The following is a 14,998-nucleotide window of genomic DNA, read 5'->3' on the forward strand; positions in this document are numbered from 1 at the left end:
CAGCTGTCCTAGAAGTGTCTCTTTTCCTTTCTCTCTTAGATTCCTTTGAAGGAATACTCTTTCCTAAGCTTTTTCTCTGTCTTCCTTGCCTCTCATGTCCTTATCTGTCTTCGAGAATAGAGTACATTTCATAGGACACAGGCATCTTTCGCTTGTTGGAGAGCTCACCCAGTCTTTCTCAAGCTCCACAGTGCACACTGATCACTTGGGGTCTCGTTAAAATGCAGATTCTGTCTCCACAGCTCAGAGGTGGAGCCCAAGATTCTCCATTTCTAATTGGAGGTACTATTGCCGGTACTAGTGGTGCTCAGAACACACTTAGAGGAGCAAGGCTCTCACCACAGTCCACGTCCCTGCTTCCTTTACTGGCTCCTTTTGGCCTGACTGAAGTTTCAGCTTCTGATTAAGGGGATTCATCCTGCACTGTCCCCCTTCTCCCCCCCCCCCTTTTTTTTTTAAGAGTACGTTTATTAAGCTGGGTACAGTGAAACAAGAGATGGCTTAGGAGAGAAGAAGCAATAGGAGAGCCTAAATGGGGCTTCTTTGGCTCCCTGGTGAAGTTATAGGAAAGAAATGAGCCGAGGTGAGGCTGCTCTTGGCTCACCAAAAAGTCAGAGGAAAAGGGCCTTAGAGACAGGTGCAGGGGTTTGGCTGTCTGCTGTTCCTCTGGCTGCAAGTCCCATGGGGACTCTCAGAGTTTAAAAAGGAAAAAGGTACACACCAGAAAGGAGGGCATAGGCATGCTTCAAGAAGGGCACTTGCATAAGCTTATTTTTTGATGCATTCTCTCTAGTTAGCTTCTCTTCACTCCTCAGTTCAACTTTGTAATGACACCGAATCACTTGCAGTTTTCTTTCTATTTTTTTTTTTCTTTTTTTTAAGTTTTCTTAATAGACCTTGCCATTGCACCCTTTGTTCTCCATGTTCCTTCAGCTTGGCTATTCTTTCTCTTTTGTTGTGGCTTATTCCTGTTGGCCCCTTGACAGTATCTCACATCATCTTCAAACTGGGTTATAGTCTCCCATTTTGCTTCCCAGGAACACTTAGCTATTTTTATTCCATGTTGTATTGAAATGATTGATTTACTGACCTGATCCTTTTTGAGACAGAACAAACATGTACACATTGCTAGCATATACCCTGTTTCCCCGAAAATAAGAGTGTCTTATATTAATTTTTTCTCCCAAAGTTGCGCTAGGTCTTATTTTCAGGGATGTCTTATCTTTCCATGCGCTAGGTCTTATTTTCAGAGGATGTCTTATTTTTGGGGAAACACGTAGTAGGTACTTAGAAAATGCTTCAATTGAAGTGATCCTATATAATAAAAGGGTAATATGCAAATTGACCCTAACGACTGCTTGACCAGTTACTATGAGGCACACTGATCACCGCACACTGGCGGTGGGGGGTGGGATGGGGGTAGGCGGCGCCAGGATAAGGCTCCCACCCCACTGGTTGCCCCACACACAGAGGGTGACCCATGGTGGGGGCGGGGCCAGCAAGTGGTCAGGAACAGCTGACTTCTCAATCCCTCCTCCCTGCCAATAGGCTCCAATCACCCTATGGCAAACAGGGAACTGGGGATGGATTGTGGGGGGTGGGGGTGGGGTAGGGCCAGCTGCCAGCAGCCAGAGAAGATGCACCCTGACTGCAGTCCAGGCCTAGGGACTATTCCCACACATGAATTTTGTGCACCAGGCCTCTAGTTCTATTAATAAAATACTTTTTCTTATGATAACTTTTGAGTAGTACTTTTGGCCTTTGTTTCTTTGACACGTAAGTAATAAATCCTGTGTAAAGGTTGTTTAGCAATGTTTTGGCCATGGGCCAACAAATCCCAGCCCTGCCCCTTATCAACTATGACACCTGGGGCCAGCTGCTTAACCCTTTATAAAATGAAGGTTATAAGACTATTGGTACTATCAGTACTGCCTTATTATCTCGTAACAAGATTGTGAAAGTTCAGGTGAGTTTACCTATAAATATTTAAAAAGGTATAGGAAGTGTTCAGTAATGTTAATTTTACTATTAGGACAGAATAATGAACACCAACTTCTATAGAAACAGGAGACTTCAGTAATCAATGAGAACGGGGCATACAACTATTGTTTTAATATTTAGCCCATAATAAGCTGTCATACTGGAACATACTTACAAGTTACCTGAGTGTTTAAAATATAGATTCCCTAGACCCAACAGGTCTGGGAAGACTGTCCAGAAATCTGCAGTTTTAATGTTCTAGTGGATTCTAGACCATTCATGGGACACACTTTAAGAAACTTTAATCCTGAGTGAAGGTGAGGCTTCGGTTGTGGACTCTGAGTGGACCCTGCCTGGATGGCTGCAGTAGTTGTAGGGGGAGACCTCGAGCCCTGAGCGCATCTTTCCCAAACAGATTGAGGAACTAGGGCCACACCAGGGCCCTACAGAAAGCATTGGAGTTTGGAGCAGGGAGGAGCCCGAGGAAAAGCCAGAAGAGACCAGGACAGGCCCAGATGGCTACTCCTCCCAGCCCCTGAACCAAGATCCTGAGCCAGAGGAGGTGGAGCCACAGGCACCCAGGAGAAGACATGGAACAGAAGATCCTCTAAGCCTGGTAGCATCCCCTTCCTGGAAGTGACCACCTTGGATGCTGCCTAGACTCTGCAGCCCAGACTGGCACCAGCACAGGACTGAACACATCCCTGGTTCCATCCTCCCCGTCTGCCTTTCCACATCAAGGCAAATCAGACTCGTCAGAGACCCACTTTACTCTGTTCTGTACATATGGGGACATCGGTGCAAGCCCAACCCACTGTCTGTAGCATGTATCACTCTGGAGAATGAAGCACCCTATGTACATACACACACAAAAAAAGGAAAGAAAGAAAGAAAGAAAGAAAGAAAGAAAGACAGAAAAAAAGAGAGAAAGAGAGAAAAAGAAACTTTAGTCTTTCATAACAGGGTTGAATATAGATCCCTTACCTATCAGAGAGATAATATGAGATATGACGTTAGTATGAGAAAGTTAAGTTGAACCAGGAAGAAATTAGCTAAAGGTAGGAATAAACTTTTTTTTTTTTTTTTTTTTTTTTTTTTTTTTTTTTTTTTTGCTAATGTGCAATATTTAGATGTTGAATGACTCATTATTTTCTCACTTTTACCTTAGGATGTCTAAACAGGGACGAACCATCATCTTCTCCATTCATCAGCCTCGTTATTCCATCTTCAAGTTGTTTGATAGCCTCACCTTATTGGCCTCAGGAAAAATGATGTTCCATGGGCCTGCTCAGGAGGCCTTGGGATACTTTGCATCAGCTGGTATGTTTGCCTTCTCATGCAGTGAGATCCTTCATTAATAGAATCCTGAAAGAGAGTGGAGGAAGTGGTCAGAGTGCTGCTTCATCTTTGAGTAGAGATAACATGGATTCCACCACTCCAGACCATCTTTGGTCAGTTTGGTGAATTTGTCTTCATTTTGCACTACTGGCTTGTCATTTAGGTCTCTTTTTTGTCCTGTTTGAATATGCATGCATACTTTTGTATGTATAGGACTACTTCTGCTGAACCTATACTATACTGTTCTGCTTCCCAGCTCTAGTGTCCATTTCCTAACAGTTCAATATATTAGCCTCATAATCAGTTATTAATCTAATTGAACATTTTTGGAAAGGCCTAATACCGCCCTTTCCCCCTAAATCATTTGTCTTCTTAACCATATATATAATAGATCAAGCTGTGTAATTTTCCCCCTGAATGGGATATTGGTCTGCTTTTATGAGGATTTATGGAGATGCTGCTTAATTTTGTAGTAACATTTGATTGAAGATTTAGTCCTTGAGTGGATATGAGTGACTTACCAATCAATGGAATGACTACTTCTGAGTCTTACTTTAATGGACCAATATTTCTGACAGTTCTGGGTTGCCTGGTTCTATTTCAGATGACAAGGTATAATTATTATTTTAGTTTTAAAATATATTTTTATTGATTTCAGAGAGGAATGGAGAATATAAAAAATCAATGATGAGAGAGAATCATTGGTCAGCTGCCCTACAACTGGGGGTGGAGCCCACAACCCAAGCATATACCCTGACCAGGAATCAAACCATGACCACCTGGTTCATATGTCGATGCTCAACCACTGAGCAACGCTGGCCTGGCTATAATTATTATTTTTTATGGCTCATGAAGTCTGCTTCATTTTAGAAATATTTCATATGATTATAGATGATGCTCTATGACAGTGTTTCCCAACCTTCTCTCATGATGAGAATCACCTGGTGGAGTTGTTAAAACACAGATTCCTGAATCCCAACTAAGAAGTGCTAAACTAGAATTTTTGGGAACATATAGGTAAAATTGTATACTTAACTAGTGCTCTAAGACAGATGTTATATACAGAGCACTAAGTTAGATATGCAATTTTACCTATATGTTCCCAAAAATTCTAGTTTAGCACTTCTTAGTTGGGATTCAGGAATCTGTGTTTTAACAACTCCACCAGGTGATTCTCATCATGAGAGAAGGTTGGGAAACACTGCTCTATGACTCTAACTGTAGTTTTAAATATTCCCTAGCTATCTTTCAAAAATTGTTTTTGTATAATCTCTGTTACTTAAAATCAAGGATACTTGGGTTGGGGATTGTAGGGGAGCTGAATCTGAGAGAAGACTATAGACCAAGTGGAGTTCACAGGAACAGGCACAAGAAGTGAAGGTAAAGCATTCAGGTGTGCCATGCTGGGCACGTCCTCTTGAGAGTGCTGCTCTGGTGATTTGTTCTCTTTGCTGGAACTATAGCAGCGGAGGGGTAATAATTTGCACCTGAGTTCAGTAGGTGGCGAAGCAATCATTGCTGAAGTGGGTACTGGCATTCAGGTAGTCACCAGCTGATCCCAGAGAGCAGAACACACTCTTGGCTTCTCCCAAACACAATCCTGCCATGCCTTAGTTGCCTTTGCATGTTGCCTTGTTTTAAGAAGCATTAGTATAAGTTGTAGCTTTTTTTTTTCTCTCTTTCTTTTCAACATATATATTGATATATTGTTTTTCTTGTTTGCCTGGGTTGCCTTCTTCTGTAGGTCACCACTGTGAGCCCTATAATAACCCTGCCGACTTCTTCCTGGATGTCATTAATGGAGACTCCTCTGCTGTGGTATTAAACAGAGAGGTCAAAGATGGTGAAGGTAAGTGCATCTGTCAAGACTCACAGATTATTGCCTAATTGAACTGCCTGAAGTTCAACAGTATGGTAGCTCATTTAAAGTTTTGTGAATTGAAATAACTAATGCTGCCTTATACCAGTTGTCTTAATCCACTTGAGTTGTTGCAACAAGAATAACACAGGCTAGTTGGCTTAAACAACAGTCGTTTATTTCTCACAGTTCAGGTGCTAGGAGTTTGTTGTCTGTTGGGGACCTAGGGCCTGGTTAATAGCTGGACTACCATCTCCTTGTGGCCCACATGGTGGAAGTAGGAAGGGGACTCTTTTAAAAGGGCACTAATCTCATTCATGAGGGCTCCACCCTCATGACCTAAACACTTCTCAAAGTCCCTACCTTCAAATAACATCACATTTGGGATAGAGTTTCAGTATATACATTTTTGAGGAACACATGTGTTCAGTCTTTAGCATCAGCCAACACAGATTTTGTTTTCTATGAGTGCTGTGATATGATAGTGTCAGTTCTAAGGGAAGTTTTCATAAAAAAAATAAGCTCATCTTTTAATACAGTGTTTTGAAAGAAGAAACTTAGCTTCTTATGCATTTGCACATAGTAGAAAGCAGGGACCAGGCTTTATATTAAGAAATATAGCTATCTCTGGTAAGATTTTTATTTTAAAAGAATCAAAGTACAAATATTATAGTTATCAGTAGGTTTGCTGTATCTATAAGTTTATGAAAGTAGTTGGAAATTAACTATTTTTCTAATGTGTAAAGCAATGACAGGTCTAATAATTTTATGTTAAAACTTATAATTGAGGGGTTAGGGAAAAATCCAAGAAACGGATTTCAGAAAAATGGCTAAATCAGTTATTTTGTTAATGTTTTCCCTCTGTCCATTTTTATTCCAAGTCAAGGAGATGGAAGAGGCTCCCAAGTCAGATAAGCCACTCATAGAAAAACTAGCTGAGTTTTATGTCAACTCCTCCTTCTTCAGAGAAATGAAAGCTGAGTTAGATCAACTCTCAGGGGGTCAGAAGCAGAAGAAGAAGAGCGTAGCCTTCAAGGAGATCACCTACGCCACCTCCTTCTGTCATCAACTCAAATGGGTTTCCAAGCGTTCCTTCAAAAACTTACTGGGTAATCCCCAGGCCTCCATAGCTCAGGTAACCTGACATATTCTTCGAATTATGCCGTGAAATGCTCATCTGGTATAATCTATTGCAAATTATACTTATGTTCTGCCCCACACTTACACCTCACTTCATTTAGGATATGGAAATAGTCAATAGAATAAATAGTTTATTAAATTATTAGTTTAAAAAAAAGTTTAGTTTTTAACTGTGGATAACTTTTTTTTTTTAGTGTTTGTTTTTTTTTTCCTACCTAATTCAGATATTTTGTTGATTTAGACAAGCTATAAAAGGTCATCTTTGTAAAAAATTTCTCCCCCCTTCCCAAAATGGTGAATTAAAGGAATCATTTAGCCACATTTGTGGTTTCCTGCTAGCTGCACACATTCATTCCTGATTTATTCAATAAGATCTTATTGATCACGTGCAGCATTTGGCAGTTTGTACACAGTAGTGAGCAAAATGGGTAAAAATAAAGTCCCTGCATACTTTCTTTTGAGGAGAGACAGCTATTAAACTCATACAGAAATGACTTATACACTGAGTGGCCAGATTATTATGATCTCTAAATGCATAATAATCTGGCCACTCAGTGTGTATGTAGAGGCCTGGTGCATGAATTTGTGCATGGGTTGGGTCTGGCCAGCCTGGCCAGGGGGAGGGGACATGGGTGGTTGGCTAGCCTGCCTGCTGGCTGAACTCCTGGTCGAAGGGACAATTTGCATATTAGCCTTTATTATACAGGATATACACTGAGTGGCCAGATTATTATGTGTTCAGAGATCATAATAATCTGGCCACTCAATGTATAGCATGGCAGGAGGAAGAGTGGGCCATGGAGGAAGTCTAATCAGGTAAGAGAAGAAAGGAAGAGAGAGAGAAGGAAAGGAGAGGGGGAAGGAGAGAGGGGGGAGAGGAGTTGGTTTGCATTTTAAATCAGGTGATCAGGGAAGCCTTCACCTGGATGTCAGTGAGTGCACCTGAGTGTGGGAGGGGCCGCCTCTGCCTGAGGGAAGGGACTGTGTGCAAATGCTTTTATATATATATTCTCACCTGAGGTCTAAGAGAGAGAAAGAGATAGATGGGGGGTGGGGGGGGGGGCAGGAGAGATGTGTGTGTGTGTGTGTGTGTGAGAGAGAGAGATGTGTGAGAGAAACATTGATAGGTTGCCTTCCAGATGTGTCAACCAGGAATGGAAACTGCCACCTGAGTATGGGCCCTAACTGGGAATCAAACCACCAACACTTCACTTCACAGGACAACACTTCAGCCAGCTGAGCCACACTGGCCAAGGCCAATTGCTGTTCCTTATCACTCATCTGCATTTGGGGATTCTATTCTAGGAGAGCACTAGACACCTAAATTGTTTTGCAATGAATACAAAGGTAGTAAGCAAACTTGACTTCCACTAAATAAGGCTGTTCATTGTCAGATTAAATTTCTCTTTATTAAGGGGAAATAATGTTCCTTTCGTCTTTGAGCTGGTGCTGTTGATAGTTGTTGATTATTACTCCTTTATAGTTTTTGTTATTCTTAAGCCCACTGTCATATAAAACCCTAGTATTTCTAGTTTTTTTTCTAAGAAAAAAGATCTTAGAGCCGAAACCGGTTTGGCTCAATGGATAGAGCGTCGGCTTGGGGACTGAAAGGTCCCGGGTTCGATTCCGGTTAAGGGCATGTACCTTGGTTGCGGGCATATCCCCAGTAGGGGGTGTGCAAGAGGCAGCTGATCGATGACTCTCTCTCATCGATGTTTCTATCTCTCTCCCTTCCTCTCTGTACAAAATCAATAAAAAATATATTTAAAAAAAAAAAAAAAGATCTTAGAGAACTATTTTTGTTAATTTTATTATCCATTATGGAATTTCTGTTCACTGCCTACAGATGATACATAGCTGGCCTTTATGAACCATTACTATTTACCACATACACCATAATTTTTCTATTTCAGTACTGTTACCCTTTAAACATTAATACCGAGAGCCTCGATCCCTCTTTGAGATGTATTGCTAATTGCTCCGGACGTTTTTGTTATTTGGCCCTTCTGTCAGAATATGAGCACTTTTGTCTACTATTAACCAAGGGGAAATGTCTATTTTTTTAGAGTGAATGTGATGTCATTTGGAAATAAGTCTGGTGAATCAGGTCAACCTGATTACTCAATGGTCAACAGTGAGACGCTGTAATGTATGTCATTCTTTAGTGTGATTTACGCATCATATTTTTTTTACTTGGAAAATAGCTTCAATTTCTTTTGCCTCTAAAAGTGTTTTTAGGTGTCTTGTCCACGTCATATATATGGCAGCTCTGGGCAGGGCGTGATTGGAGTGTGGAGCTAATTCTGCTACACCACGATTCCACATCTTCTGGTGTTAGGCTCCCTTCAGCTGCAAACCCCAGGCCTAGTACTTCCAGGTCGCATGCTCAGCCTATTTGCCTCCTCAGTCAACTCAGTTCCACAAAATGAATTCTAACAATGTTCAGAGCCCTGGCAATCTCATAGAATAAGGATAGAACCTTGCATCTCTGAGCATCTGATGGAGGAAGGGGGGTGGTGGGGGCAGGGAGGGAAGTACAGCTCTTGTTCAGATTTGTGAATACTGGAATATTAGCATAGGGCAGGCGTGGGCAAACCTTTTTTATAAGGACCAGACAGTGAATGTTTTAGGCTTTGCAGGCCATGTGGTCTTTGTGTCATGAAGTCAACTGCCATTTTAGGGAGAAAGCAGCCATAATAATTCATAAACAAATGAGAATGGCTGTGCTCCAATTAAACTATTTGTAGATATTGAGATTTGAATTTTCTAGAAATTTTATGTGTCAAAAATATGTTTCTCTCTTTGTTCAACAGTTAAAAAAAAAAAAAAAAAAAAAAAAAAGGTAAAGCCATAGCTGGTTTGGCTCAGCACATAGAGCATCTGCCTGCTGACTAAAGGGTCCTGGGTTTGATTTTGATCAAGAGCAGATGCCCGGGTTGCAGGCTCAATCCCTAGTGGGGGGTGTGCAAGAGGAACCTAATCAACGATTCTCTCTCATCATCTATGTTTCTATCTCTCTTTCCTCTCTCCCTTCCTCTCTGAAACCAACCTATAATAATAAAAGCATAATATGCTAATTAGAACAACTTTCCCGACAAAGCCGAGGCTTCGAGGGCCGAGGCAGCCACTGTGGCTGCCAGGGCTGAGCCCCTTGCATGGCTTTCATGCACAGGGTCTCTAGTAGAAATATGTTTTGTGAAAATTGTAAAAATTGCTGTCATCTCATGGACTGAACAGAAATTAGCTCTCTGACCCCCTAGTTTTGAGTTTTAAACTTGCATGTACGTCCTTTGTTTCTCTAAGTGTTTGAATATTTATTTATCTATAAAAATGTTTTATGGCTTCCTGCTGATAAATCTTACAGCAGTCTTACAGCTGTACTTAGGTTTGAACTAGTCATTTAAACTATTCAGACTTTGCCTCTGATGATGCATTTAACTAGAGGTTGTATTTGGAAGATCTTGGACTGAATAAATTGTCTGTATGAGAAGACTTAATGTTCATTTAATTCGCCTAGGTTGTTCTGATCAAACCTATTTGAAAAACATTATCATATCTCTTCGAGATTCATTATTTCTATAAGTATATTAAATATTTGACTTTGGATTATTTTCTGTAGTTTTGGCCATAAACATCCCTCAGAGCTTACCTTGAGAAATGCTTGTAATACATTTGAACAAAGATGGAATCACACATGTGGGGGATTTTTTTTCTATATAAAATAGAGGCCACATACACAGATACACAGATAGGGTCTCTGCGTGTTTCATAGTGCAACATGTTTATTTTCTGTTTTCTTTTTCTTAACACAAGAATGAATCATGTAGATGCTTTAAAATTAAGTTAAATATAAAAGATAGAAAACATCCTAATGATAACATTGATAATGTGTTTGTATAAAATATCAAGTTTGAATGCAAAAGAAACAAAGCATGTGGAGTGGCCAGTTTAAAAGTCAGAATATTCTTAAAGTAGCGCTGTGTGAAACTACAGACTTGTATACATGCTCATGCATATGTGCTAATGCATCATCATCTGTTTTGGAAGCTTTATCTGTTCACACGAAGTACAGTATTTTCTGAAGGTAATTCAAATATGCCAGGGTGAAATATTTTGGTCAAATTTCGTATTAGCAATGGAATTTTTAAAGGACATCTCTAACCAAATTCTTTCCAGACTGTAGTCTTAACAAATCAGCCTTCACAGATCCTGGTCCTGTTCTCCAACTTGGTTTACTTCAGACCTAGAGTGTGCTTGACAAGTTACTTCAAGTCGGATAGCATTGCACAGATGTAGGACTGAGATTTTTTTTTAACTTTGAAGGTTTCAAGATACCTAGTGGGATATTTTCTTTTGATGATTGTTTCTTATCTTTTATATTTAATATAATTTTAATTATATGGACACGTCTATAAGCAATGGTAATACATTTGAACAAAGATGGAATCACACATGTGGGAATTTTTCCCCCAATATAAAATAGAGGCCACATACACAGATACGTGGACAGGGTCTCTGCGTGTTTCATAGTGCAACATGTTTATTTTCTGTTTTATCCATTGCTTATAGACATGTCCGTATGAGACATTTTTTTTAGTCTTAAGAACAGCAGTGATGTTTATCCATACTTCTTAGAACTCATCAAACGGCTAAGTGAAGGTGGTGAGAGTGGGAAATGAATCGCAGCTTAGTTCTACACTGGGAGCTGTGGGCCCTAAGGGCTGTGGCTGCTGGAGAAGCAGTGAAGGGAGAACGGGTAATGGAAGCACTCGGTGCCCTCAGGGAAAGCTGGCCGAGGGCCTTGTTGACAGTGACAACGCGTTTTTTCCTGCAGGATGGAGACTCCCCTGGGTAGGAAAGGCGGTGCCCCGCTTACCCGACTTCCTAAAGGAGCAAAATCCCATTGTTAGAAATGTTTCTATGTGTGCTTTAGAGGTTATATTTGTTTTTAATGCTAAGAATAAAGATATCCTGTTTTCACTTAAACCTCTTGAAATATTATAAAACAATGAGTGTTCACTAGTACAGAAGTTGAGAGTTCAGGCCAGAACGCTTAGCCACTTGAATTTTATTTTCCTCCCCCAATGATGTGCTAGATGCGTGCACTGTTCTCTGGTCTCAGGGGCATTCCCAGGCCCAGCAGCCTGAACGGGCCCCTGAACTGGCAGTGCCTGGGTGCTCCCAGAGGAATCCAGCTTCTCCAGTGGTCTCCTTCCTTCTCCTTCAGTCTCCCCAACAACAGATACATTATTTTAGTTTTCATTTAGAAGGTGGCCTAATAGCATACACTGTTTTATATTTTCCCAAGAATTTTGGTCAAGCCATTTAAAGTGTCTATTTTAATGGAGTGAGTTGCTCCCATAGCCGTATATATTTGTAATAATAAATGGTGTGCTACGTTTTTTACCTTTAATTGAAACTCTTCTCTCTTTTTGAAAAGGTAATCGTAACAATTATCCTGGGACTGGTCATAGGTGCCATTTTCTATGATCTAAAAAATGACCCTGCAGGAATCCAGAACAGGTAAGTACATTTGGATCTTGGCTTTGAAAAGTGCTACTGCTTATTCCAAGGTAATGAAAATCCATTACGAATTTGAATTTCAGACAAATGCAAGATGAATTGACAAGTAGGGTAAGTCAGTGAGTTGAAAGCTGTGTGGAAGGGTTGATTTTCCTCTCTATATAGTGGTAAAAAGTACAGAATATAAAGTTTACCCTCTTGTCCAGCTCTAGGTATGCAATTCAGTGACATTAATTTCTTTCACATTGCTGTGCAGTCACCACCATCCAATATCAGAACTTTTTCCCATATTCCCAAAGAGACTCTCTACCCTCATTGAACAGTTCCGTCCCGCCTGAATTTGACGATTGTGGGTATCTCATATAAGTGTATTATGCAGTATCTGTCCTTGGTGATTGGCTTATTTCCCTTAGCATAATATCTTCAAGGTTCATCCATGCTGTAGCCTGTGTCACAATTTCTTCCCTTTAAAGGCTGAATAATATACCTTTGGTAATGTTTTGTTTACTTGTTTTATTCGCCACATTTTGTTTATTCATTTATCTTTCCATGGAGATATGGACTGATTCTACCTTTTGGCGGCTGTGAAAACTGTTGCTATGAACATGGGTGTTTAAGTAAATATCTGTTTGAGTCTCTGCTTTCAATTCTTTTGGATATATACTTAGAAGTGGAGTTATTAGATAATTTCATAATTCTATATTTTTTTTTTTTTGAGAAACTGCCATTCTCTTTTCTCCTGCACTATTTTGAATTTATACCAGCAGTGCACAGGTATTGCAAAATTTCTCCCCAACCAGGTCTACACTTGCAGTGGTGCCTCACACAACGAACTTAATTCGTTCCAGGAGCAAGTTTGTTATGCGAAAAGTTCGTTATGTGAAACGCGTTTTCCCATAACAATACATGTTAAAAAAAATAATTCGTTCTGTAGCATAAAATATGCTAAGATGACATAAAAAGATAAATTTTTTGTTATTATTTTTATTTAGATACATCTAAAAACATAATTTTTTTAGAAGCCATGATATAAAAAAAATATTGAGTTTAACTTAAAAGGCCGACTGCCGTGATACGTGCATGATTTAATTAGTAATGAAGAACGATTGCCGCGATACGTGCTTAAGTTAAGCGCAGTGACTAACGACTGCCTGCAGTGCCTGCGCGGAAGGATGCAATACATCGGCAGCGATCGTGGAAGCTCGGGCGAAGCAGTCATGGAAGCTCGGGCAAAGCGGTCGTGGAAGCTCTGGCGACTTCGTTGTGTGAAACGAAGTTTGTTGTATTAATCATGAAATGAAGTTCGTTGTGTGCAGCGTTCGCTGTGCGAGGCGTTCTTTATGCGAGGCACCACTGTGTTATTTATTTATTTATTTATTTATTTTTGTGTGTGTGTGTGTGTGTGTGTGTGGTTTTTATTTCATTGTTATTTTTGTCATTTCTCCTCCTCCCCCATTATAATAACCACCCTAATTGGTTGAATTTGTATCTCTTTGTGGTTTTAATTTGCATTTCCCTAGTGATTAGTGATGCTGAGCATTTTTTCATGTGGTTATTGGCCTTTTATATATCTGCTTTGGGAAAATGCTTACTCAAGCCATTTGCCCATTTTTTAATTGGATGTTTTTATTGTTGATCTGTAAGAGATCTTTATATATCTGGCTATTAACCCCTTACCAGATATAAATTTGCAAATATATTTTCCCATTCTTTGGTTATCTGTTGATAGTGTTTCTTAATACATACAATTTTAAATTTTCTCTTAGTCCAGTTTATCTATTTGTTAGTTTTTCTGGTACTACTGGTCCATCGGTGCCTGGCCCATTCCCTGGAGATTGGGCCTGCAGGACTTCTGAGGGAGTGGCTGCTGCTGGGCGGTGGGCTGCTAGGAGGAGTCTGTCAGCTGCATGGCGCTCCCACTGTGGGAGCACAGTGACCACCAGGGGGCAGCTCCTGCATTGAGCGTCTGTCCCTGGTGGTCAGTGTGCATCATAGTGACCAGTTGTTTCGATCTTTCCAGTTGTTAGGTCGCTTAGAATTTTATATATATAGGTTATTGGTGGTAAAGACAATGAGTATCTATAGACTCTTTGTTTCTGGGGTTGTACCCTTGGATTTACATAATATGCCACCTCCTCTCTTAGTTTCAACTGGCATCCTTAATGTTAATTAAATTGTTTGGTCATAACAGGGAAGCCCAACCAACACTGTTTCAGGTGTGTTGGCATGCTTTTGTAACATTTATATTGTTACCAAAGGGTAGATAAACTGAGTACTTTCCTTTTTTAGATCTTTATTACTTTACTGAGAGAGATTTGCTTTCATTTTGAGCACATTGGAAAGCATGTTGGCAGTGGGTTGTCCAGGATAATACAAAGGTTCTTCTGATGGCTGTGTGGTGAATGTATATAAGGAGGTATTGCTAGAGATGTCACTCCACTCTTCCATTTTGCATCCTCATGTCTTAGTTCCTTCTTTGCTTTAAAAATCCACTAGGCTTTACTTGACTATTTCTCTGTTAATGCATTAGGACGGTACTTACTTGTGTTTTTGTTGGTGGTAGCATTTTGTGACCTAGGTAATCATCATCTTGGCTGCCATAACATAGAACCACAGACTGAATGGGTTAAACAACAGAAATTTATTTCTTAAAATGAAGGGGGGGAAAATTTAAGCTTTGTAAAAAAAAAAAAAAATTATTTCTTACAATTCTGGAGATTTGGGTGCCAGGATGGTCAGTGTCTGAGGAGGGCCCTCTTCCTGCTTCCTGCCTCCCTACTAAGACCTGGCATGGCACAGAGAGCTCTGATGTCTCCCCCTCTTCTTCTCCGGGCACTAATCTTGTCATGAGGGACCTCCCCATGACTTCATCTAAATTTGATCCCCTTCTAAAGATGCCACCTTTAAATATCATCACCTTGAGGACTTCCACACAGGTATTTGGGGAAGACAGTTCAATCCATGGCAACCCCGGGCTGTGAATTTGGGGCACCGCTGTGGAGACAGTGAGATGGGGAGAGACTTGTGGGGACTCATACTTCCCTCCCCTCACTGTTTAATTTGAACAGTTGTTTAACATTTATCATGTGAGGAAACAGTTCAGCAGGAATGATCTAAGGACGTGTAGTTGACGCAGTGCCCCTTCCCCTTCTCTCCCCG

The 14,998-nt window shown here is 40.4% G+C and overlaps 1 protein-coding gene and 1 long non-coding RNA gene across 11 annotated transcripts in view; one reads left to right on the plus strand and one right to left on the minus strand.

Moving 5' to 3' along the window:
- The window catches only part of ABCG2 (ATP binding cassette subfamily G member 2 (JR blood group)), a 98,315-nt gene that overhangs the window by 75,667 nt on the left and 7,650 nt on the right, over positions 1 to 14,998 (plus strand). For all 10 annotated transcript variants that reach the window (XM_084882009.1, XM_084882011.1, XM_084882017.1 and 7 more), the window contains 4 exons: positions 3,149 to 3,300; positions 5,063 to 5,167; positions 6,058 to 6,311; positions 11,757 to 11,839. In XM_084882009.1, the coding sequence (XP_084738135.1) occupies positions 3,149 to 3,300; positions 5,063 to 5,167; positions 6,058 to 6,311; positions 11,757 to 11,839 (594 nt within the window). The remainder of the gene's footprint in view (positions 1 to 3,148; positions 3,301 to 5,062; positions 5,168 to 6,057; positions 6,312 to 11,756; positions 11,840 to 14,998) is intronic.
- Positions 8,088 to 14,991, minus strand: LOC311621924. Its single transcript, XR_014794893.1, has 2 exons — positions 13,194 to 14,991; positions 8,088 to 12,646 (listed from the first exon to the last, which is right to left on the minus strand). It is a non-coding gene; the product is annotated as an uncharacterized lncRNA (long non-coding RNA).

The sequence above is a fragment of the Pipistrellus hanaki genome, assembly GCF_964339955.1.
Source record: "Pipistrellus hanaki genome assembly, chromosome: 1".
Classification (NCBI taxonomy): domain Eukaryota; kingdom Metazoa; phylum Chordata; class Mammalia; order Chiroptera; family Vespertilionidae; genus Pipistrellus; species Pipistrellus hanaki.